Source organism: Mesoplodon bidens, assembly GCF_964165515.1.
Source record: "Mesoplodon bidens genome assembly, chromosome: 19".
NCBI classification, from domain to species: Eukaryota; Metazoa; Chordata; class Mammalia; order Artiodactyla; family Ziphiidae; genus Mesoplodon; species Mesoplodon bidens.
The window spans coordinates 21,227,455-21,253,836 of NC_138179.1; the positions used below are offsets into that span (position 1 = coordinate 21,227,455).

The 26,382-nt window shown below is 43.9% G+C and overlaps 1 protein-coding gene across 9 annotated transcripts; it reads right to left on the bottom strand.

Annotated features, from left to right (window-relative positions):
• CLEC10A (C-type lectin domain containing 10A) lies at positions 1–26,382 on the bottom strand. 9 transcript variants are annotated; one of them, XM_081219643.1, is made up of 10 exons: positions 26,181–26,382; positions 24,699–24,884; positions 23,690–23,878; positions 22,219–22,335; positions 21,579–21,683; positions 21,251–21,490; positions 21,005–21,091; positions 20,764–20,915; positions 20,393–20,499; positions 19,761–20,265 (listed from the first exon to the last, which is right to left on the bottom strand). In XM_081219643.1, the coding sequence occupies exons 3-10, from the start codon at positions 23,754–23,756 to the stop codon at positions 20,109–20,111; spliced, it is 1,032 nt and encodes a 343-aa protein (XP_081075769.1). In that variant the 5' UTR covers positions 23,757–23,878; positions 24,699–24,884; positions 26,181–26,382; the 3' UTR covers positions 19,761–20,108. The 9 variants fall into 9 exon arrangements, with proteins under 9 accessions (XP_081075773.1, XP_081075769.1, XP_081075772.1 ...); XM_081219646.1 differs by having other exon boundaries at positions 21,251–21,322; positions 21,419–21,490; positions 21,588–21,683; positions 24,699–26,382; XM_081219645.1 differs by having other exon boundaries at positions 21,251–21,322; positions 21,419–21,490; positions 24,699–26,382.

The window sequence follows — 26,382 nt, forward strand, 5'->3', positions numbered from 1 at the left end:
TGATTTTCAGGCAGGAAGAGCCAGAGGATGTATTACCCAACCTCTCTTTGACTTTAAGAAAAGAGACATCCTGAAAATCCAAGAAAAGCCTGAAGAGCAGGGGTGGAATGAGGACAGCAAAGGCAAGAGGGAGTTAATTCCAGTCCCTTATGTTGAGAAGTATAGACCTGCCTCCATCTCAGGATTGGCTGTGATTGGTGGTCAGTGAACTGGTAAAGGTCTCAGGATTCATGTGAGGGGTCAGGGGAGTATAATGCAAAGGACTTCACTTCCCATTCAGTCCTGTCCATCTGCTGCTTCAGTAGAACCCGATGAGGACTTCAGCAGAGTAGAGCTCAACAGTTTTGCTGACAGAAGGGAAAAATATTTTTCAGTTATTTGCAACTGCTGTCCATATAATTTCTTACAGAGGTCTAAGGCAGTTTAGTTTATATAAGCATTCTGTTCCTTATGATCTTCTGGGATAGAATTACTCCATTCCTAGTCACAGTTCACCACAGTCAAGATATGAAACTGGAGAGTTTATGTGTTAACTTCTGATTGGCTAATTTTAGGCAGTAGTGGCTATGCCTCTGTGTACAGCAGGGAGAGGTGTCTGCCCCTTATTCTCAGGTAGTGCAAATCAATCTATGGAAAAGTGGTGGAATTAGGAGCGTCGGGCACTGCTTATCCTGATTTACTTAATGGTTTTCTTTTCTCATTCTGAAACTATTCTAATAAAGGGCAATAGACTGTTCCCATCCACCTCCATGAAGTAATCATGCACCATGTGAATAATACACAATGGGATTGCTTTTTCACTCTCAAAACATGACCAGTTATGACTCATTCTGACATTTCAAATCCTAACAATTCTGGGAGTACAACTAGAGGCATTTATCTTCCTTTCTATCCAATGAGTCATACATTTTCTTCAGATTCTGTTCAGATTCTTGTCCTTTTCCCCCAAACCTACAAGTAGGTTAACCCTAAGAGAAGTATATGTTTTCATTCCGGATGAGAAGCAGGATGTGGAGAGCACCTTACTCAGTGCACAACATTTAGCCAGTATTGGATCCACTAATCACCCAGCTCCCTGCCTTCCCCCAAGGAATCATTGTAGGTTCACGCTGCTCCGTCAGTTAAGTAACTCCTTACTCCTGACCTTCCCTTCATAGTCATGTGACTGCTGCCACTGTTCCAAACATCATGTCCTCAACAAGGAACCATCCACAGCAGGAAGGCAACAAGCAGGGTTCCTTCCTAGACAGCTTTCTTTCTTTCTTTTTCACCAGGGAAGAAAATCTTTCACAGAAGCCCCAGAAGGTTTCCAGATCCTCAAGTGTCATTGGCCAAAACTGAGTCACATGTCTATCCCTAAACCAATCACAGACAAAAGAGTGGGCATGCCCTAATAAGCTTAAACCAGTCATAACTCAGCCCTTAGTAGTGAAGAAGGGAGGGGCTACCCCGGACTGGTTTCTGCCCCCCACCTGTATACCTGAACAAAGGAAGAAGCAAGAAATGATCACGGGAAGTGTTGGTTAAAGAACAGAGAATTATAGTCTGCAGTGAGAAAGAGGACTTAAGTGGATGGTGGAAAGGAAAGAGTCTCTCGGGGTTCCAGGTCCCCTTTCCAGTCTATCTCAGGGCTTTAGCCACTTCCCTGCCCTAGAGTCACCTGTTGGTTTCCTAGGTATGGCTGGCTGCCTTAACAGAGTGCTGCAAAAACAACAGAAATGCATTATCTCACAGTTCTGGACGCTAGAAGTCTGAAATGAAGGCGCCAGCAAGGTTATGCTCCCTCTGAAACCTTTAGGGGATGACTCTTCCTTGCATCTGCCTAACTTCTCATGGTTTGCCTCAATCCTTGACCTTCCCTGGCTTGCAGTTGCCATCCTTTAATCGGCTTCTGTGATCACGTGGTTTTCTCCCGTGTGTGTGTGTGTGTGTGTGTGTGTGTGTGTGTGTGTGTGTGTCTTCTCTCCTTTTAAGGACACTCATCATACTGAATTAAAGACCCGCCTTACTCTAATATGACCTCCTTTCAACTAATTACAGCTGCAACCATCTTATTTCTGAATAAGGTCACAGTCACAGGTACTGGGGGTTAGGACTTCAACGCATCTTTTTGGAGGACACAATTCAACCCATAACAGGCTGTGTGAGACACCCTTGTGTAATGAATGGTCTTTTGGCATTACCTAAACCCAGAGATATTCTGTAGTTTATAACCAGAGTCCTTTTAATATAGGACTCCAATAGGGATTCAAACAAGTCCAGACAAACACATGTCATACAAGCCCTTCCTCCGTCTCATCCTCTCCTTACTTAAGACTCTGTTTCCAGAATCAACTTAGAAAAGGTTACATGATCACCCAAGAGCACTTTTATCTCCTTTGGACCAAAGTCCTTTTTCAGAAGAGGGTCTTGTATAACTTTGAATAACAGAGGGTTTGTTTGCATAATTAGAAAGCCAGCCTGGGAAGTTTCCTAAAATTAGGGAACAGTCTTCTTTTAAAATATATTCATGCCAGACAGAAGAAAATTCAGGTTGTTATTGTTGTTGTTGTTTTAATTTGTGAAAATGTAGCTTTTATATAACACTTTTTGTTCAATTTGCAAGCCTCGGCTTGCAAATTCAATTTGCGATGCGTTGGCTATGCCAGATTCATTGCGCTTCCTCCCAGTTCCTGTACCCTTTCTGGATATTGATATTCTTTTTTTTTTAAATAAACTTATTTATTTATTATTTTTTGGCTGCGTTGGGTATTCGTTGGCATGCGGTCTTTCTCTAGTTGCAGCGAGCAGGAGCTACTCTTCCTTGTGGTGAGCGGACTTATTGCGGTGGCTTCTCTTGTTGCAGAGTGCGGGCTCTAGGCACGCGAGCTCAGTAGTTGTGGCACATGGGCTCAGTAGTTATGTTAAGAAGCCCGCGCCCCGCAACGAAGAGCAGCACCCGCCCCCCCCGCTCACCACAACTAGAGAAAGCTCGCGCGGAGCAACGAAGACCCAAGGCAGCCAAATAAATAAATAAATTTGTTTTTAAAAAAGGTCTTAAAAGAAGTTTTTCAGATTCCAGAAGTTTTGCTTTCAATATCAACAGCAATATGACTGCATAAAACCGAATCCAGAGATGAGACAGTGGCGGGGGGTGGGGGGGGTGAATGAGGGGGAGGGGCAGCCTCCCTGCCCTTGCCAGGAGAGATTCGGTTCCACTGGGGCATGAGGGGAATTAGAAAAAAAGAGGAGCGCACCATATGCAAAAATGAACTCAAAATGGTATAAAAACCTAAATATAAGACATGACACCATAAAACTCCTAGAAGAGAACATAGGCAAAACATTCTTGGACATAAATCGTAGCACTGTTTTCTTAGATCAGTCTCCCAAGGCAAAAGAAATAAAAGCAAAAATAAACAAATGGGACCTAATCAAACTTAAAAGCTTTTGCACAACAAAGGAAACCATCAACAAATGAAAAGACAGCTTATAGAATGGGAGAAAATATTTGCAAACAATGCAACCAACAAGGGGTTAATATCCAAAATACACAAACAGCTCATACAACTCAATACTGAAAAAACAAACAACCCAAACAAAAAATAGGCAGAGGATGTAAATAGACATTTTTCCAAACAAGACATACAGATGGCCAACAGGCACGTGAAAAGGTGCTCTACATTGCTAATTATTAGAGAAATGCAAATCAAAACCACAATGAGGTATCACGTCACACCAGTCAGAATGGCCATCATCAAAGGCTACAAATAATAAATGCTGGAGAGGGTGTGGAGGAAAGGGAACCTACTTATGCTGTTGGTGGGAATGTAAATTGGTGCAGCCACTATGGAAAACAGCATGAAGTTTCCTCAGAAAACTAAAAATAGAGCTACCATATGATCGAGCAATCCTACCCTTGGGTATATGTCTGGAAAAGATGAAAACTCTAATCTGAAAAGATACATGCACCCCAATGTTCACAGCAGCACTATTTATAATAGCCAAGATATGGAAACAACCAAAGTGCCCATCAACAGACGACTGGCCTAGAAGATGTTGTGTGTGCGTGTGTGTGTGTGTGTGTGTGTGTGTATAAAATGTGTGTATATATATATATATGTATATATAATGGAATATTACTCAGCCATAAAAAGAATGAAATATTGCCATTTGCAGCAACATGGATGGACCTAGAGATTATCATCTAAGTGAAGTAAGTCAGACAGAGAAAGACAAATACCATATGATATCACTTATATATGGAATCTAAAAAATAATACAAGTGAATCTATATACAAAACGGAAACAGACTCACAGACATAGAAAACAAATGTATGGTTACCAAAGGGAAAGCGAGGTGGGAGGGATAAATAGGAATATAGGATCAACAGATACAAACTACTATACATTAAATAAATAAGCAATAAGGAGTTACTGTATAGTACAGGGAATTATACTCAATATCTTATAATAACCTACAATAGAAAATAATCTGAAAAATATATATATAACTGAATCACTTTGCTACACACCTGAAACTAACACAATATTGTAAATCAACTATAATTCAACTTTAAAAAAAAAGAAAGAGTGAGTGAGTCCTTGGTTTGGTTCCTATAAAAGAGATTGGCGCTTGGACTATTGGTGGGGTCAGATTTCTGGGGACAAGGAAGATTGAATGTACAGTGGGTTGGGTTCAACAGAGCAGAGAAGATCTGTGCTTTGCTTCTCAGATAAAGGGCTGGCAAAAGACCTCAGGGAGAAGCCCTCACACCAATAGGCCCACTGACAGGAAGTAGAAATGGCACCTGTGAGGAAAATGTGACGCCCTGCTCCATCAAGAATGATCATCCCGGGACTTCCCTGGTGGCTCAGTGGTTGAGATTCAGCCTGCCAAAGCAGGGGACATGGGTTCGATCCCTGGTCCAGAAACATCCCACATGCCGCGGAGCAACCAAGCCCGTGCGCCACAACTACTGAGCGTTTGCTCTAGAGCCCTCAAGCCACAACTACTGAGCCCGAGTGGCCACAACTACTGAAGGCTGTGCACCTAGAGCCCGTGCCCCGCAACAAGAGAAGCCACTGAAATGAGAAGCCCGCGCACCACAATGAAGAGCAGCCCCTGCTCGCCGCAACTAGAGAAAGCCCGCACGCAGCAATGAAGACCCAACACAGCCAAAAATAAATAAATAAATAAATTTATAAAAAAAGAAAAAAAGAATGATCATCCCCAGGACGAATAGGGGGAGAAGAGGGAAGGGAGAGGATCCAGAATTGACCTGAGCCTGAAAAGGACAGAAAATCCAGAAGTGAGTAGATTCTTCCGAATTGACAAGGTGATTTTCTGCCATTAGTGATAACGTGTGCTCCAGAGCAATGCCAGGATCGGTTATACAGAACTAAGTAAAATTCCATTTCAGATGTCTGATTCCTGTGACTGTGAAATACTGTGTCTGCTCCTTGGGAAAGCTCCTTCCTCCACCCTCCACCCCATCCCAGGAGCTGAGACTATGTCAGGGAAGGGGCAGGTGTGGCTCTCCCTCCTAGGACTCCATCCTTGAGGCTGGACAGACATTTGAACTAGTAACTGCAAGTGACTGACAGCCCAAAGCAGGAAACCCAGAGTTACAGAGGGACTTATAACTCGGAAGGATTCTTTATTCTACAGAGGACAGGGGAACCTATCTTGAAGATGTGTCCAACCCAATCCTGAGGTCAGTGGAGAGACAGAGTCTCAATCTCCTCCAATTAATAATTCAATCTGTGATCCAAACTCCCATTTATTTCCACGAAAACCACTAAGTCACCCTCCCCCATCTTCCCTCCTACTCTCCCTGCCTCCTCAGTCCTGTTACCTGAAAGTTGGAGAATGTGATTCCTGGTTTCCTCAGGCAGCCCAGGTACCAGGGTCTGGAAATTCTGAATGAAGGGCTATAAAGTGGAGAGATTCCACATGAGTGACTGAATCCTTCCTGACTGTGTGTGAAGGGCCCAACATTCTGTACCCTGAGATCCCCTAGCTCCTGACTGTGGACCATAAATGAGAAACAGGTTGGAATACAGGCAAAGGGTTTATTTAGGTAGCAGTGGGGGATGAACCCCACCTGGCACCCTTTTCTCAGGGAGCGTTTCCTCTCCTTTCCCCTTCTTTCCAGCTCCCTGACTTCCTCATTTGGGAGGGGGAGCAGGACAGGAAGGAGCCAGGGGTGCAGTTTATCGTTTCTCCTCTGCCTCATCTTATTTCACTTCCTGCCTCTAAATTCCCCAGAACTGCTGATGTCTCCAGATATCATGGACTCTGGTCTAGAGGAACCCATTTCTCTTCTCTTGCCCAATTCAGACCTGGCCTGCTAGAATCTGAACCCCTGAACCAGCTTCATCAAGCTTGCCCAGCTCTAGGCTTCCCTGCACTCAGAAGTAGAAGTCAACCAAGGGGGCTTCCCTGGTGGTGCAGTGGTTGAGAGTCTGCCTGCCGATGCAGGGCACACGGGTTCATGCCCTGGTCCGGGAAGATCCCACATGCCACGGAGCGGCTGGGCCCGTGAGCCATGGCTGCTGAGCCTGCGCGTCTGGAGCCTGAGCTCCGCAATGGGAGAGGCCACAACAGTGAGAGGCCTGCGTACCGCAAAAAAAAAAAAAAAAAAAAAAAAAAAAAGTCAACCAAGGATTCAAGACCATGGGGGGAAGGAGGAGAGAGGGTGATGGAGAATAGGATTTCCTGACTGGAACAGGAGGGGAGGAGCAGGGGACAGTAGCAAATTTTTACTGAGCATCAAATCTGTGATGGAGATTGTGTCAGACCACCCCACCCCACCCCCAGCAACCATCAATCTGTTCTCTGTATCTATGAGTTCAGGTTTTTTCAGATTCCACATATATGTGAGGTAAGACTGTATTTGTTTTCTCTGTCTGATTTATTTCAAGTAGCCTAATGCCCTCAAGGCCCATCTGTTACCACAAAAGGCAGGATTTCTTTCTTTCTCATGGCTGAATAATATTCTATTATAGATAGATAGATAGATAGATAGATAGACAGATAGATAGATAGACAGATAGATCTTCTTTATCCATTCATCCATCAATGGAAACTTAGGTTGTTTTCATGCCTTGGCTATTGTAAATAATGTTGCAATGAACATTGAGATGTGGAAATTTCTTCAATATAGTGATTTTGTTTCTGCTAGATAAATACCTAAAAGTAGAATTGCTGGATCTTATGGTAGTTCTACTTTTAATTTTTTGAGGAAGCTCCATACTCTTTTCCATAGTGACTGCACTAATTTACATTCCCATCAACAGAGCATAAGGTTTCCCTTTTCTCCACGTCCTCACCAACACTTGCTATTTCTTGTCTTTTAGATAATAGCCATTCTAATAGGTGTAAGGCAATATCTCATTGTGGTTTTGATTTGCGTTTCCCTGATTACTAGTGATGTTGAACACATTTTTATGTACCTGTTGGCCATTTGTATGTCTCCTTTGGGAAAATGTCTATTCAGATCCTCTGCTCATATTTAAATTGTATTGTTTGTTGTTGTTGTTTCTATTTAGTTGTATGAGTTCTTCATATATTTTGGATATTAATCCCTCATAGAATATAGAATTTGCCAATATCTTCTCTCCATTCAGTAGGTTGCCTTCTCATTTTGATGGTTTCCTTCACTGTGCAGAAGCTGTTTAGTTTGTTGTAGCCCCATTTATTTACTTTTGCTTTTGTTTACCTGGACTTTGGAGTCAGATCCACAAAAACATTGCTAAGACCAATGTCAATGACATTACTCCCTATGTTTTTTTCTAGGAGTTTTATGGTTTCAGGTCTTACATTCAAGTCTTTAATCCATATTGAATTAATTTTTGTGTACGGTGTAAGATAGTGGTCCAGTTTCATTCTTTTGCATGTGGCTGTTCAGTTTTCCCAACATCATATACTGAAGGAGCTGTCCTTTCCCCACTGTATATTACTGGCTTCTCTGTCATAAATTAATTGACTATATATGTGTGGGTTTATTTCTGGGCTCTCTGTTCCATTGATCTCTGTGTCTGTTTTTATGCCAATATCCTCTGTTTTGATTCCATAGCTTTGTAATATAGTTTGAAATCAGGAAGTGTGATGCCTCCAGCTTTGTTCTTCTTTTTCAAGATTGCTTTGGCTATTCGGGGCCTTTTGTGGTTCCCAAGTCTTTTTTTTTTTTTGCGGTACGTGGGCCTCTCACTGTTGTGGCCTCTCCCGCTGTGGAGCACAGGCTCCAGACGTGCAGGCTCAGTGGCCATGGCTCATGGGCCTAGCCGCTCTGCGGCACGTGGGATCCTCCCGGACCGGGGCACGAACCCGTGTCCCCTGCATCGGCAGGCAGACTCTCAACCACTGCGCCACCAGGGAAGCCCCCAAATCTTTTAATATTCTGAATTTCTCCAGGGATGTGGTATTGCTCTGGTCTAACATCTTGGTATTACCAATGGCTTGCACTTGGTTCTTTCTCGCACAGTGTGAAGCAGACTTAACCAAGCTATCATTTCAGCTGCTGTGCTGGGTGCACATTATTGTCAAAGCATATTTGTAAGCTCTCAGGTTCATGGTATATGGCTATTGACTTGACTAATGAATTCTTTTCCATTCCAATTAGAAAAGAGATCAAAAAAATAGTTCATAATATTACTCAGCCATTAAAAAGAATGAAATAATACCATTTTCAGCAACATAGATGGACCTGGAGATTATCATACTAAGTGAAGTAAGTCAGAGAAAGACAAATATCATGATATCGCTTATATGCAGAATCTTAAAAAAATGATACAAACGAACTTATTTACAAAACAGACTCACAGACTTAGAGAACGAACTTATGGTTACCCGGGGGAAGGGTGTGGGAGAGGGACAGATTGGGAGTTTGGGATTGACGTGTACACACTGCTATATTTAAAATAGATAACCAAAGAATCCGCCTGCCAATGCAGGGGACACAGGCTTCATCTCTGGTCTGGGAAGATCCCACATGCTACGGAGCAACTAAGCCCATGTACCATAGCTACTGAGCCTGCACTCTACAGGCCACGAGCCACAACTACTGAGCCTGTGTGCCACAACTACTGAGGCCCACACACCTAGAGCCCCTGCTTCGCAACAAGAGAAGCCACCACAATGAGAAGCCTGTGCACCACAACAAAGAGTAGCCCCCTCTCGCCACACTAAAGAAAGCCCACATGCAGCAACGAGGACCCAATGCAGCCATAAATAAATTTAAAAATAAATAAATAGATTTTTAAAAATAATAAATAAATAGATAAATAGATAACCAACAAGGACCTACCGTATAGCACAGGAAATTCTGCTCAATACTCTGTAATAACCTAAATGGGAAAAGACTTTGAAAAAGAATAGATACATGTATATGTATAACTGAACCACTCTGCTGTACACTTGAAACTAACATGACATTGTTAATCAACTATACTCCAGTATAAAATTTAAATTTTTTTTTTTTTTTTTTTTGCTGTATGCGGGCCTCTCACTGCTGCGACCTCTCCCGCTGCGGAGCACAGGCTCCGGACGCACAGGCCCAGCAGCCGTGGCTCACAGGCCCAGCCACACCACGGCACGTGGAATCCTCCCGGACCGGGGCACGAACCCGTGTCCCCTGCATCGGCAGGCAGACTCCCAACCACTGTGCCACCAGGGAAGCCCAAATTTAACATTTTTTTAAAGTTCATATTCACATGGGACAGACAATATTCACCTACAGTTCTGCCTCAGGGCTATTTAACTCTCTCATCCTCTATCTTAATCTAGTACTGAAAGATCTGGATATCTGGACATCCCACAGATGTCACACTGATCCGTTACATTGATGACATCATGATGATTGGACAGAAAGAGCAAGAGGTAGCTAGTACACTGGAGGCCTTGGTAGGGCACATACACTCTACAGGATGTAGGGAGATAAACTCTATAAAAATTCAGGGATAAGCCACTTCAATAAAGCTGTTACAGTTTTTTTTTTTAACATCTTTGTTGGAGTATAATTGCTTCAGGGTTCTTGTGGTTAGGGGATTTCTAGGATATCCCTCCCAAGTAAAAGATAAATTATTGCTGTTTGCATTCCCCACCACCATCACAAAGAAGAAAGCACAGTGCCTGGTGGGCTTCTTTGGTCTCTGAAGGCAGCACATTCCACATCTAGAAATACTGCTCTGGTCCATATACCAGGTGACGCAGAAGGCTGCCAGTTTTGAATGGGATCCAGTGCAGGAACAGGCACTACAGCAGGTTAAGTCTGCAATGCAACCAACCTTGCTGCTTGTGCCATATGACCCAAAGACTAAGTTTTGGAGGTGTTAGATGCAGAATGGAGCTTACGGAAAGCTCCAGTAGAAGAATCACAACACAAGCCTCTGAGATTCTGGAATAAAACCATGATATCTGCAGCAGAGAATTAGATGCACTTTGAGAAATAGCTTTTGACATGTTACTGGACCCTGGAAGAGATGGAATGTTTAACCATAGGATACAATGTGACCATGTATCTGAAACTTCTCATTATGAACTGGGTTTTGTCAGACCTACCAAGTCATAAGGTCAGATTTATACAGCAGATGGAAATTGAATCAAGCCTAAGCAGGACCAGATCAAAGGGCCCAAGTGAGCTACATGAGCAAGTAACACCCCTTGCCCCTCTCACCCACCACATTTGCATCAGTTCTCTTCCCTGGTTTTCATTTGAAGGGGGAGAAAAAGCCCAAGCTTGGTTTATGTATGGATCAGTTGAGAACATGGGCACAAGCTGAAAATGGACAGTGGCTGTGTTACAGCCACCTTAAGAAATGATTCTGTATATCTCAACATAATAAAAGCTATTTATGACAAACCCATGGCCAACATAATACTCAATGATGAAACGCTGAAAACCTTCCCACTAAAATCTGGAACAAGACAGGGATGTCTCTCACCACTTCTATTCAACATAGCATTGGAAGTCCTAGCCACAGCAATCAGACAAGAAAAAGAAATAAAACATATCCAAATTGGAAGGGAAGAGTTAAAATTGTCATTATATGCAGATGACATGATACTATATATTGAAAACCATAAAAACTCCACACACAAACTACTAGAACTGATAAACAAAATCAGCAAGGTAGCAGGATACAAAATTAACACACAGAAATCTGTTGCATTTCTTTACATTAACAGTGAAATATCAGAAAGGGAAAGTAAAAAGACAATCCTATTTAAAATTGCATCTCAAAAAAATACTTAGGAATAAACCTGACCAAGGAGGTGAAATACTTACATGCTGAGAACTATAAAACATTGATAAAGGAAATTGAAGATGATTCAAAGAAATTGAAAGATACCTCATGCTCTTGGATTGGAAGAATTAATATTGTTAAAATGGCCATACTACCCAAAGCAATCTACAGATTTAATGTGATCTCTGTCAAATTACCCATGACATTTTCCACGGAACTAGAACAAATAATTCTAAAATTTAAAAGACCCAGGATTGCCAAAGCAATCCTGAGGAAAAAGAACAAAGCTGGAGGCATAACCCTCCCAGACTTCAGACAATACTACAAAGCTACAGTAATCAAAATAGCATGGTACTGACACAAAAAAAGGACATATCGATCAACGGAACAGAATAGAGAGCCCAGAAATAAACCAACACACCTACGGTCAATCTACGACAAAGGAAACAAGAATATACAATGGGGAAAAGAGAGTCTCTTCAACAAGTGGTGTTGGGAAAGCTGGACAGCTACATGTAAATCAGTGAAATTAGAACACTCCCCTACACCATATACAAAAATAAACTCAAAATGGTTTAAAAACCTAAATATAAGACATGATACCATAAAACTCCTAGAATAGAACATAGGAAAAACATTCTCAGACATAAATCATAGCACTATTCTCTTAGGTCAGTCTCCCAAGGCAGAAGAAATAAAAGCAGAAATAAACAAATGGGACCTAATCAAACTTAAAAGATTTTGCACAGCAAAGGAAACCATCAACAAAACAAAAAGACAACTTACGGAATGGGAGAAAATATTTGCAAATCATGTGATCAACAAGGGGTTAATATCCAAAATATACAAACTGCTCATACAACTCAATATCAAAAAAACAACCAAATCAAAAAATGGGCAGAAGACGTAAATAGACATTTCTCTAAAGAAGACATACAGATGGCCAAAAAGCACATGAAAAGACGCTCAACATCACTAATTATTAGAGAACTGCAAATCAAAACCACAATGAGGTATTACCTCATACTGGTCAGAATGGCTATCATTGAAAATTCTTCAAATAACAAATGTTGGAGAGGGTATGGAGAAAAGGGAACCCTTGTACACTGTTGATGGGAACGTAAATTGGTGTAGCCACTGTGGAAAACAGCAAGGACATTCCTTAAAAAACTCCTTAAAAAACTAAAAAAACAGCTACCACATGATCAAGCAATCCCACTCTTAAGTGTATATCTGGAAAAGACGAAAACTCTAATTTGAAAAGATACATGCAGTATTACTTACAATAGCCAAGATATGGAAACAACCCAAGTGCCCCTCAACAGACAATTGGCTTAAGAAGATGTAGTGTATACCCAATGGAATAGAAAAGGAATGAAATATTGCCATTTGCAGGAACATGGATGGAGCTAGAGAATATCATACTATAAGTGAAGTGTCAGAGAAAGACAAATATTATATGATATCACTTATATGTGGAATCTAAAAAATAATACAAATGAATCTATATACAGAACAGAAACAGACTAACAGACATAGAAAACAAATCTATGCTTGCCAAAAGGGGAAGGGAATGGGGTAAGGATAAATTAGGAGTATGGGATCAAGAGATACAAACTACTATACATAAAATGGATAAGCAACAAAGACTTACTGTATAGTGCAGTGAAATATATTCAATATCTTGTAACAACCTTTAATGGAAAATAATCTGAAAAAATATATATATATAATGGAATGACTTTGCTATACACCTGAAACTAACACAATATTGTAAATCAACCATAGTTCAATTAAAAAAAAAGATGTGTACCTCTGCTGTGATGCAAACTCACTGCATCTGCAGCATTCACTGGTGTCCCTCTGAGTCACCCCCTTGGGCTTGGAAGACAAGGGAACTGAAACAAACATGAGGCTCGTGCTGTTTGCTGTATTGTGAATAATAAAGTCTTTTATCTCTGACCGAGTGGTGTCAGATCTTCTGCTCATACCTATAAAGTGATGGCAGACTAGCTCATTAGCTTACAAGAAGGACAAAAATTCAGACACTTCAAGGAAATCTCACACTCTTCATAGTTCTTGACTTGGGTTATGTTAAAACAATCATTTTGCCACTTTAAAAAGTGTAAAAGGAATGCGTGTGGCTATAGGGAGTTGTAGTTGTGTGATCATGATTCTTGTTGGATTTTTAGACCCTGGTATATAACAAACAGTTCTCAATTACCTGCCTCCCAGCTTTGTCTGTGAAATTTATTACCTTGACAGTTATAATTAATCAAAGTGGTGGAGACTATCTGAAACAATGATAGCAAAGAAATAGGAATGTGTAGGCAAAAATCATGTGATTTTTTTTAATCAAGGAAAAAAGAGAGTAGTTTTTTCCCTAAAGTGTTTAGTTGTTCTAGAACGTGCAAGATGATAATGAAGGGTAAAACCTGGGTGGATAAAAAGTTGTAGAAGGTTTGTGAAATGAAATTTATTTTCCCTGGACTTTATATAATACCTATAAATAATGGCACTAAAAAGAAAGAATGGAATGTATTAAAACTGGCAAGATCGGTTTTATTTTGATGAGTTTATTATAACATTTTTTAAAGTATGAGAATATTTTCCTGCCAAATATTATATTAATGCAAGGCTAAAAATTATTTTTTCTCTATTAAAATAACAAATTGTTCTGCTCTAAACAAGAAATAGTAAAAGCCATCATCATCTATTTGGTCTGTTGAGAGAGCAGAGATTATATATCTCATCACAATAACTTTTTGTGCTTTATACTGAATTTATTACATCCTTGCTTGTTCAAACCAGCAAGCAAAAGTTCCTCACTGCTGAATGTGTTAAGGTTTCTTACAATTGTGTCACCTTCTGCTATTGTTGTTTTTTAAATATTTCACTGTCACCCTTGTAGAAATCTTAACCATTCTTTTTTTTTTTTTTTTTTTTTTTTTTTTGCGGTACACGGGCCTCTCACTGTTGTGGCCTCGCCCGTTGCGGAGCACAGGCTCCGGATGCGCAGGCTCAGCGGCCACGGCTCACAGGCCTAGCTGCTCCGCGGCCTGTGGGATCTTCCCGGACCGGGGCACGAAACCATGTCCCCTGCATCAGCAGGCGGACTCTAAACCACTGCGCCACCAGGGAAGCCCTCTCAACCATTCTTTATTCCAGAATTCATGCTACAACCCTAATCAAGTAATTAACTTATCTGATAATTTTTTTTTTTTCCTGTACGCGGGCCTCTCACTGTTGTGGCCTCTTCCTTAGCGGAGCACAGGCTCCAGACGCGTAGGCTCAAGGGCCATGGCTCACGGGCCTAGCCGCTCCGCGGCATGTGGGATCTTCCCGGACCGGGGCATGAACCCGCGTCCCCTGCATCAGCAGGCGGACTCTCAACCACTGCGCCACCAGGGAAGCCCTATCTGATAACTTTTATTTATTTTTATTTTATTTTATTTTTTTGGCTGCGTTGGGTCTTCATTGCTGCGTGCAGGCTTTTCTCTAGTTGCAGCAAGCAGGGGGCACTACTCTTCGTTGTAGTGCATGGGCTTCTCATTGCAGTGGCTTCTCTTGTTGCAGAGCACGGGCTCTAGGCACGCGGGCTTCAGTAGTTGCAGCACGCGGGCCCAGTAGTTGCAGCACGTGGGCCCAATAGTTGTGGCACACGGGCCCTAGATCATGCAGGCTTCAGTAGCTGTGGCGTGTGGGCAGAGTAGTTGTGGCGCACAGGCTCAGTAGTTGTGGCACATGGGCTTAGTTGCTCTGTGGCATGTGGGGTCTTCCCAGACCAGGGATCAAACCCGTGTCTCCTGCATTGCCAGGCGGATTCTTAACCACTGCGCCACCAGGGAAGTCTCAACTTATCTGATAAGTTTTAATTTTGCCTTCTCAAGATCAGACCTTAAATTCAGAAAAATAAAATTCTGGGGCTTCCCTGGTGGTGTAGCAGTTAAGAATCTGCCTGCCAATGCAGGGGACACGGGTTCGAGTCCTGGTCCTGGAAGACCCCACGTGCTGCAGACCAACTAAGCCCATGCGCCACAACTACTGAGCCTGCGCTCTACAGCCCCCGAGCCACAACTACTGAGTCCCGTGTGCCACAACTACTGAAGCCCGTGCACCTAGAGCCCGTGCTCTGCAACAAGAGAAGCCACTGCAATGAGAAGCCCACGCACTGCAATGAAGAGTAGCCCCCGCGCACAGCAATGAAGACCCAACACAGCCAAAAATAAATAATAAATAATCAAATACATAAATTCTTTTAAAAATAAATAAATAAGTAAAAATAAAATAAAATTCTGAAGGTGTCTTTTACCCTAAACGATTTTGGGGGTTCCCCAGAAGGTCACTGGATCACTACAAAGATTTTCTTTTCCTTTAGAGAAAGAGAGATGTTAACAAACAAACAAACAAAAAAGGTTCATTTGGTGTGCACCATATTCTTAACTATCTCACCACTATTTTAAGAGCTATATGGGAAGAGCTGTTCAATCAAAAGGGAATTCAGCCATCCCTAGGTTAATATGTACTGGCAAAACGTTAATTGTAATATAAATGTTTCAGAGATTGCACACTCTACAGATTGGAAGGTGTTGGAGATTTGTCCGTGCCCTCATTGACCACAAAATGTTCTTCCTCTTTGGGAAACATACATCAAATCCTCATAAAATAGTTCTGTATTATGTTCAATAGATAACATTATTCTCCATTATGATATTGGTGGTTATTATAATAAATTAACTGTAGCCATTCAACCTTATCCATCTGTAAGTTTTCTGTTTCCTTCTGCTCTTGCCTGAAGACCCTGTTAGTAGCTATGTGGCTTTAAAAAAATGTCTTCAAAAAAGAAGAGTAGTCTGAAAGCCTCAGGAAAGGCATGGTACCAAGTATTTTTAAATACTATTATTTCAAGGGACACACTCAGGAGTATGGGCTTCTGAGCAGATGTTGCTTAGGTAACTGTCAGTTCCATCATTAGACTGAGTCACGATTTCCAGGACTATTCTAGTCTAGACACAGAGAACTTCATGAGACTTGAATGCTGACCCAACATCCAGCAGAACAAGAATTAATTAAGTAGGACTGCATTAAGTGATGAGGGAAATGACCTGGAAGTTATTGGTTTGGAATATTATTGGCATGGTTTTAATGTTTTGTGCCCTTGGCTACACTGGGTTCCAGTATTTTGTGCCCACAGAACTCACTGGGTACTGCTGCTCCTTATGGAATCTCTTGAACATTGGGCAGTGTCTTCTGGACCCATCAGTTCCAGGTCCCCTCAGAGCACTTTCCATCAAGACCTCTCTCTGCTCCATCATGATGATTTTCATGTGATGCTGGTGGGCAGGGTAAAGTGAAAGGGTGCCGCTTCCTGGGAGCTAAATTTTGTTTTTCCCATACCTTCCCTCTGACATCACCCTCTTTATGTTTAATTAACATTAATTGAGACACTCCTATATGCCAGGCAGTTTTCTTGGTACCAGTACAGTAATGAATGGGTCCTGTCCTCTCTTAATGGGAACCTTTAGCTTTGGGCCGTTTCTCCATAACTGACATGCTTCCCCTGGTATGCTAGATTGTTAGAAAAATAGCTATTTCCACCCCTCCCTATACCCATTCTCTCCACAATATGGCTTTGTAGTTCCTCCCATCAAAAGGTGGAGTCTATTTTCCAACTCTCTGAATCTGGGGTGCCTTGTGATCTACTTTGGCCAATAGGATGCAGCAGAAGTGATCCCTCAGTTCCAAACCTAAGGCTCCAGAGTCCCTGCAACTCTTCAAATTACTCTCTTGGAACCCTGCCCAAACACTATGCAAACAAGCCCAGGCTAGCCTAACATGGTCCATTACCCGAGCCCATTACCCCAGCCCATAGCCAGCCAAGTGTCAGACACAGCAGAGAGGCTGTCCTAGACCAGCCAGCTCCCAGCCAACCCACCACAAATGCATGAACCAGTCCAGCTAAGATGAGCCATGCCTGGCCAGACCAAACAACCACCCAGCTGATCTATAGACTTGTGAGGTATAATAAATGCTTGTTATTTTAAGCCACTGAGCATTGGGGTGGTTTGTTACACAGCAATAGGTAGCCAATACACATGGGATCTTATCTACTTTTCCCAACAACTCTGGGATCTTCAAAGAAATGAAAGAATTACATTTCCTTATTACCCTAAGTTTACCTGACTTTTAAGTGACAGAAAAAGAACTGAACTCAAATCTATATGAAAGGAAAATGCTCTTTTCACAATAACATAGGACTTTCCAAGACCTCACCTAGCTTCTCCATTCTGCCATTTTAAGGTTGTTAAAAATCAGGTGACATGAAATACATTAGATTTCACAAAAGAGTATATACTGTGTGATTTCATTCATAAGAAATTCTAGAGTAGGCAAAACCAATTAGCTGTGAAAGAAAGCAGATCATTAGTTGCCTGGGGACAAATAAGTGGGTTAGACTGCAAAGGGGTATAAGGGAAATTTGGGGGGTGATGGAAAATGTTCTATCTTGATTGGAGTGGTAGTTACCTAGGCATTCATATTTGTCAAGAGTCATCTCTACTCTTTAAGTGGGTGCATTTTATTGGGTAAGAATTACACCTCAATAAAGCTGATTTTTAAGGTTAAAAAGAAACAGAAGTTGGTGAGGATGTAGAGAAAAAGAAACCCTTAGGCACTGTTGGTGGGAATGTAAATTGGTGTAGCCAGTATGGAAAGCAATATGGAAGTTCCTCAAAAAATTAAAAATAGAAGTACCATATGATCCAGCAATTCCACTTCTGGGTTTATATCCAAAGGAAATGAAAACAGGATATCAAAGAGATATCTGCAGTCCCATGTTCATTGGAGCATTATTCACAATAGTCAAGATATGGAAACAACCTAAGTGTCTATCAGTGGATGAATGGATAAAGAATAATATAATATTCTACCATATATCCATTATATATATGTATATATAAAATGATGGAATATTACTCAGCCATGATAAAGAAGGAAATCCTGCCATTTGCAACAGTATGGTTGGAACTTGAGGGCATTTATACCAAGTAATATAAGCCAGACAGAGAAAGACAATACTGCATGGTATCACTTACATGTAGACTCTTAAAAAAAAAAAAAGTCGTATTCACAGATAGAAAGTAGAAGGGTAGTTGCCAGGGGCCGGGAGTTGGGGGGAACAGGGAGAGGTTGGTAAAAGGGTAGAAACTTTCAACTATAAGATGAATAAGTTCTGAGAACCTAATGTAAAACACGGTGACCATGTGACCAACAAGGGATTAATTTCTGAAATTTACAAACAGCTCATGCAGGTCAATATCAAAAAAACAAACAACCCAATCAAAAAAATGGGCAGAAGACCTAAATAGACATTTCTCTAAAGAAGACATACAGATGGCCAAGAGGCACATGAAAAGATATTCAACATCACTAATTATTAGAGAAATGCAAATCAAAACTACAGTGAAATACTACCCCACACCCGTCAGAATGGCCATCGTCAGAAAGTCTATAAACAATAAGTGCTGGAGAGGGTGTGGAGAAAAAGGAACCCTCCTACACTGTTGGTGGGAATGTAAACTGGTACAGCCACTATGGAGAACAGTATGGAGGTTCCTTAAAAAACTAAAAATAGGGAATTCCCTGGTGGTCCAGTGGTTAGGACTCCACACTGTCACTGCCAAGGACCCAGCTTCGATCACTGGTGGGGGAACTAAGATCCCACAAGCTGCGTGGCACAGCCAAAAAAAAAAAAAAAAAGAGACAGAGAGAGAAAGAAACTAAAAATAGAGCTACGATGAGATCCAGCAATCCCACACCTGGGCATATATCTGGAGAAGAACATTGTTCAAAAGGATACATGCACTCTAATGTTCATTGCAGCGCTGTTTACAATAGCCAAGACATGGAAGCAACCTAAATGTCCATCGACAGATGAATGGATAAAGAAGAAGTAGTACATATATACAATGGGTATTACTTAGCCATTAAAAAGAATGAAATAATGCCATTCACAGCAATATGGATGGGCCTAGAGATTATCATACTAAGTGAAGTAAGTCAGACAAAGACAAATATCATATGATTTTGCTTATGTACAGAATCTTTAAAAAATGATAGAAACGAACTTATTTACAAAACAGAAACAGACTCACAAACTTAGAGAACGAACTTATGGTACCAGGAGGGAAGGGTTGGGGGGAGGGATAGATTGGGAGTTTGGGATTGACATATACACACTACTGTATTTAAAATAGATAAATAATAATAATAAAATAAAATAGATAACCAACAAGGTGCTACTGTATAGCACAGGAAACTCTGCTCAATACTCTGTAATAACTTAATTGGGACAATAATTTGAAAAAGAAGAGATACATGTATATGTATAACTGAATCGCTTTGCTGTACACCTGAAACCAACACATTGTTAATCAACTATACTCCAATATAAGATAAAATTTTTTTAAATAAAAAAACCCACAGTGGCCATAGTTGATAACACTGTATTGTATAATTGAAATTTGCTAAGAGAGTAGAACTTAAGTGTTCTCACATTAAAAAATAGATACAAATATGTGAGGTCATGGATATGTTCATTAACTAGATGGGGGAATCCTTTCACAACGCATACATGTATCAAATCACGATGTACACTTTAAATATCTTACAATTTTGTACGTCAATTATACCTCAATAAAGCAGAACTTAAAAAAATACCTTAGGAACTCTAGATAATCTTTTAAAAGTTAAGGGGGGAAAAAAAAACCCAACTCAAAACAATGGCAGTGCTCCAATCTCCCAGGGCTTATTCCTCTCCCACAAGGAGAAGGTCCCCCTCCCCCAGCCCCGCCATTTCCTTGGCCAGGCGGTCCGCTCCCCTAGCTGCCCTTGCTCAGCCCAGCCTCGCAGATCCAGTGGTAGGGTCTCTGGCACGCGTCGTCATTCCACTTGCCATCGGGGTGGAAGTGGGCACAGTCCTCGCCCCCACCCAGCCCGTGCCCTTGCCAGTCATCCGGCTGGCCTGGCTTCCAGTTCCTGAGGGGAGAGGACAACAGGCAGCTAGGGAGGCACGGAATCCAGGTCAGGGAGAAGGGTTGAGGGTCAGACCCTGGAGGGACCGAGCTGAACGAGGAAGAAGGGCACAGAAACCCGTGGCACTCACTTGAAGTTGGTCTCATAGTCCGTTCCATCCGCCCATTTCCAGACTCCATCCAGATCACTGAGGCCCATCCAGGTGTAGGAGGAGCCTATATGGGCCTGGACAAAATCCTGGGACAACAGAAGGGCAGTGGTGACTTCTCCCCACCCTGCCAATTCCTTGGACTAGCAGTTCTGAACTTCACGTGTTCATTAAACCCTTCGAGGAGATTCGGGTTGTTTATCCCAACGCCCGGGGCCAATTAAACCTCTGAGGGTCTGGCTCAGATGGCAGTCATTGTTAAAAGCTCCCCAGGTGATGCCAATATGTAGCCAAGGCGGAGAACCATTCTCTTCAATGGGACGTGTCTTGGACCTGCGCTCTAGGGGCCTCACCTGTTCCTCTCTGGAGTTGATGACCACCAGGTAGGCGTCCTCCAGCTGGCAGTGCTTCTCAGCCTCGGGCCAGGGCTTCCCCGAGGAAGAGAACCAGTAGCATTTGCCTTCATGCTCCAGCCAATTGGTAGGACAGCAGTTGTTTTGCGAGCCTAAGGGGCCGGGGCAGGGGAGGGTCTGAGGTGCTGTCCAGAGGGACGTGGGCAGACACTGGGGCCGGCCCACCCCGTGCAGCCCTCACCATTGCTCTTGAGAGCAGGCATGTTGCAGGTCAGGGAGTTCAGGTTCTTGACCAGCTGTTGGACTCGCAAGAGCATTTCGGAATAACCTGGGACGCACACGGATGGGCAGTGGGGACAGTGCCCTGGGTGTGGCTTCTGCTCCTTGAGTCCCTGGAGACCAGAGGTCCACACCTTGGGCCCAGCCTAGGAACCCCCTTGCCCTCCCACACGCCTCATGCCCAGGTGGGGGGGAGCAGGGGCCTGACCTGCTTTGAGTTCCTGCAGCTGGTTCTCCAGGCTGCTCTCCAGAGAAAGCACCTTGTCATTCAAGTTACGGGCTGGAGGGGAGGGCACCACGTGACTGCTCCCATTTCTCCCCCGCCCTGAGTGCCTGGCACTCACCCCTGCACACACTCTCCCGAAGGGTCTCTCACCTGCTTGCAGTTCCTGCTTGTGACTTTCCACCTCAGCTTTCAGAGATGTTATCATTTCCTGCAAACTTCCACCTGGAGAACACAGGGACTCAGGGCTCAGGAGTCAGTTCCTCCCCCCCTCCCACCGCACCCCACCACAGTCCAGAGCCCCCTTCCATACCAGGCTCACCCTGGGATTTCAGTGCCTGGACCTCAGCCATAGTGTTTGAAGTGAAGTTGCTGAAAGTTGTTCTCAGGGTTGCCAGGTCCCTCTGAAACTTGGAATCTGATCAGGCGGATGAGACAATCAGTGCTAAGGGTTATCAGGCCCTCTGTGCCAGCACTGGGCAGGGCACTTGACATGCATTATGTCATTGGGTCCCTACAGCGTGACCCCACCCAAAGGGATGGGCACTATTTTTTTTTTTTTTTTTTTTTTTTTGCGGTACACAGGCCTCTCACTGTTGTGGCCTCTTCCGTTGCGGAGCACAGGCTCCGGATGCGCAGGCTCAGTGGCCATGGCTCACGGGCCCAGCCGCTCCGTGGCATATGGGATCCTCCCGGACTGGGGCACGAACCCGTATCCCCTGCATCGGCAGGCGGACTCTCAACCACTGCGCCACCAGGGAGGCCCGGCACTATTTTTATACAATATTGCAGGTGAGGAAACTAAGGCTTAGAGAGGGGCCGTAATTTGACCTCATTCCCCAACTGATAAGTGACAGGGCCAGCAGTCATCCTCATTTATCACTCTCGCCACCAGTGCCCCCACCACTGCACCCCATTATTTCTGTCTTCCCTGCCCACCCTGTGCCCCTCACTTTGGGATGCGATCACACAGATGCCGACCAGCAGGAGGAGGCTGAGGCCCAGGGAGAGCAGGAAGGAGCGGGTGCTGGAGAGGAGCCGCTGCAGGAAGGTCTTGAGGGCAGGCAGCCCTGCAAGAGGAGAGGGTGTCAGGACGAGGAGGGTCCAGGACTTGAGAGAGACGGGGAGGAGGATAGGACCACGGGGACCTGCAGGGAGGAGGCTGCTGCAGCTGATGCTGGGGGGAGGCTGGACAAGGAGAATTGTGGGCAGGGGGACGTCCAGGCCACTGACCCCTCATGGACCAGCACAAGTGCTCAGTCACACGGGCCCCTCACACCCCTGGGGACACATGTACACAAAGACACACAGACAGGGTATGATGGCGATGTATAAGGTCTTATCATCAGAGCTAGGGCACCAGGCAGGAGGACCAAAGGAGAGAGACGGTGACTACCTTAGAAGGCTCACACTCATCAGTGAAAACAAGTTAGAAAATGGGTTTACTAATATGGGGCACATTGCACTTGCCCATAGGAACACACACTGCTGACCTCTGGATTAATAAGCAGAAGTACAAGTAGGACATAACTATAGGAGAGAAGAGATTTACTGTTGGCCATTAAGGTAAAGGCTCTACGAAGAAGTTATTCCTCAAGACTTTGGAAATACGGGCTTCCCTGGTGGCGCAGTGGTTAAGAATCCAGCTGCCAATGCATGGGACACAGGTTCGAGCCCTGCTCCAGGAAGATCCCACATGCCGCAGAGCAACTAAGCCCGTGCGCCACAACTACTGAGCCTGCGCTCTAGAGCCTGTGAGCCACAACTACTGAGCCCACATGCCACAGCTACTGAAGCCCACGTGCCTAGAGCCCGTGTTCCGCAACAAGAGAAGCCACCGCAACGAGAAGCCTGCGCACCACAACGAAGAGTAGCCCGTGTGCAGCAACGAAGACCCAATGCAGCCAAAAATAAATAAATAAATAGATTAATTAAAAAAAAAAGACTTTGGAAATAAAACAAGGAATAATAAAATTCTGGAAAATGTACACTAGGTGCTTTTAACATGCCCAGGCTGGGAGGCAACGATCATTATGGCTGCAATGGTTTTAAAAGACAATATTAGCAATTTCCTTCAGTGTAATTAATCTGGGTCTATGTTTTGTTATTCCTGGAATTGTCCACAATAATAATAGCTACAATAAATAGCCAGTAAATCTTTTAAGTGGCAAAATTTAAAAAAAAAGAGAGAGAGAAAGAAAATGGGTTTACTCTCATGCCCTTCCCCAGAGCACAGGAAGCCAGGACTGCTGTGGACCTTGAATCGTGTTTTTATTGGGGTCCCCAGAGGCTGGGGCCTCCCCTTCAGAGTGAGAGACCCCACCAGTACATATGGTAGAGGTGCAGACATGACATGACAGCAGAAATCCTTCTAAACATATTCAGAGGAGATTTTAGGAAAGACCGTTTCCCCATTCATCTTACCATCTATAAACCCCTGGCTTTTCTTCTCACTCTCCAAGTACTGGAGGTCTTCATACTTCACTGACATGTTTGGACCAACACGGCCTCTGAGGCTGTCGGAGCTGAAGTAGAGGCAGGGCCAGCGGCCAGGCTGGGGAAGGAGCTGGGATAAAGATGGAGGCTGGGACCAGGTAGGACCCGCGGGCAGGGCTGGAGATAAGGGAAGAGATGAGGGTTGAGAAGAAGCCCAGGGTCAAGGCTAGCAACGGGGACGGGCTTGGCTTTGCAGCTGAGGTCAGAAGTGGGGTCAGGATTGGGCTTTGAGCTAGGGTCAGGTTGAGTTTGGGGTTGGCAGTGCAGGTAAAGTTGGAGCTAATGTATTGCTAGGACTGGGTCTAACACTGGGAGCTGGAATCAAGGTTGCGTCTCCTGCTAGGATTGGGGTCAGTACTCATGTTGAAGCCATGGATGGAGTTGGACCGAAGCTTGGTGCTGAAGTTGGAAATAGGAGAGAGTTGAGGTTCAAGCTTAGGTAGGGGCTGGTGTTAAGATTCAAGCTGACTTGGGACTTCCCTGGTGGTCCAGTTGTTGGGACTCCCTGCTTCCACTGCAGGGGGCACAGGTTTGATTCCTAGTTGGGGAACTAGGATCCCGCGTGCTACACTGCACGGCCAAAAAACCACAAAGGTTCAAGCTGACTCTGGGGTGAAGAGGCCATTGGGGTTAAAGGAGGAACTGGGGTTGGTACGGGGTTTGGCTGGAGTTGGGGCTGAAGACAGGGCTGGAACTGGGCTAGAGAAGGGGTTGAGTGTGAGTCTCAGTTTGTGACTGAGGTTGTGGCTGCCACAATTCAGTCTGCATCCAGTGAAGGGAAGAGAGTCTAAAATCTCTGCTCGGTCATTAAATCCCCAAGCTGCCCCCTTATATATCTTCCCATTCAGTCTCACCTAAGACCCACAGTCCCCTCTCCCTGCTTTCTCTGACATCCTCCCTGCCCCCTTAGTCTCACCTGCATCCCCAACCTGGTTACCTGTGAAAAGTCCAGAGGCTATGATTCTTGAGTTCTTTGTGCAGCAGTGACCAGAGCTGGAGAAAACTAAATCCTGGAGAGTTGGGATGGAGGTGACTGAAGGAGGAGCCACCTAAGTGACTGGAGACCTGCTGGTCTTTGTGTCTGAAAGACCAGGAGTCTATAATCTGGGAATCTCCCGTTTCCCTGATTGGGGCAGTAAACAACAAGGAATTGAAATCAAAACGCAGGCAGACGTGGTGTGGACAGGGCAGCTGGATATGGGGCCAGCTCTCTTTCCTCTTGCAGGGAGTGTCTACTCCTTTTCCGCTTCTTTTGAGCTCCCATGACTTCCTCAATTTTACCATTTGGGAGAGAAGCATTGGACCAGAAGGAACCAGAGGTGCAGTCTGCCCCACACCTCCTTTCACTTCCTGCATCTGAAGACCTCAGAATTGTTGGTGTCTCCATCACTGCAAACCCGGGTCCAGAGGAGCCCATTGCTCTGCTCTTGCTCAATCCTGACCCGGGGTCCCTGGCATCTGATCTTCCTCTGGGGCCTCAGCCATCATGCTCCCCTAGCTCTGACCAGCTCTCTTCACTCCGCTCGGAAGGAGGGAAGCGGGTGGTGGAGAGTAGGATTTCCTGGCCGGAATGGGAGGGGAGAAGCCAGGGAAAGAACAGAATTTACTGAGCACGCAAATCTGATAAGGATTGTGCTAGACACTTGCATTAACTATTCAATTTCCACAAGAAATTGGGAGGAATTTTGGATGATGGACTTAGGCTCGGAGCCATTGTGTGACTTGCCCAAGATCTCACACCTGGTAAGCAAAAGAGCCAGATTTCCAGCCCAGTGCTGCCGGACACACTAGCCTGGGCTCTCTCCACATACACTGTCCTCACGAAAGGGATTCAATTTAATCCTGTCAACTCTGTAAATCCCTCTAAGGGGGCTGCTCTGAATACACACACACAATCTTTTCACGGTAAGAAGGATTCTTAGTGTCTTAAAAGGGGAGGAAGGAAAGCAAATACATTTCAGTTTCTATTCTCTAATTAAATGGGATTGTGTTCTGCTACTTGCTTTTTAAAATTCATTTAACAATGTATCAGGAACATTTTACCATATCAGTTCATAAAATGTCCTTTATTCATTTTTCATCTTCATATCATTTCATAATCTGTGCCATAATTTATTGACTAAGCTTTTCCCTATTGATAAACATTTAGGTTGTTTCCAGTTTTGTTTTGTTTTCTTGCTTTGCTTGTATTTGGTGTTTGGTATTTTAATTAGTATTCGTTACAGGTTGGGTTTTTGGAAGCCAATTTGGGGTGCAGTCTATTTATTAGGGATCAACATCTGTGAAAGGATGGGGAAAGAAGAGGAGGGGGCAGAGGAAGAAGTTAAACAGATGCAAAGACCCCACAAAGCTTTAGCCAACCCAACTGCACTGCCTGTCAGAGCTGCTCATCACTGGGCTGAACTAGGGCCTTTATTACCTGACGTTGCTCAGTCACCAGATGCTGCCACCGCAGCAGGGGTGAGACCTCAGGGGAGGTGGCTGTGTGCACAAGTTACACTCCCCACAACTGGGCAGCAAGTCCTTCCTGGGAGCGGGGTCTGGGTCTCTCATCTCTGTGTCGACCCCAGTACTGTATTAGTTTCACACCTTAATTGGGGATAATCAACATTTTTGCATTA

What these genes read in the sequence shown, in the direction of transcription:
- CLEC10A (XM_081219643.1), bottom strand. Translation starts at nt 23,756, where the DNA reads ATGTCAGTGAAGTATGAAGACCTCCAGTACTTGGAGAGTGAGAAGAAA. An exon ending in AAGCCAGGGGTTTATAGATG is followed by an intron (nt 22,336 to 23,689) that starts GTAAGATGAATG and finishes CTCCTCTTGCAG; the next exon opens with GGCTGCCTGCCCTCAAGACC. An exon ending in GAAATCCCAGGGTGAGCCTG is followed by an intron (nt 21,491 to 21,578) that starts GTATGGAAGGGG and finishes TGTGTTCTCCAG; the next exon opens with GTGGAAGTTTGCAGGAAATG.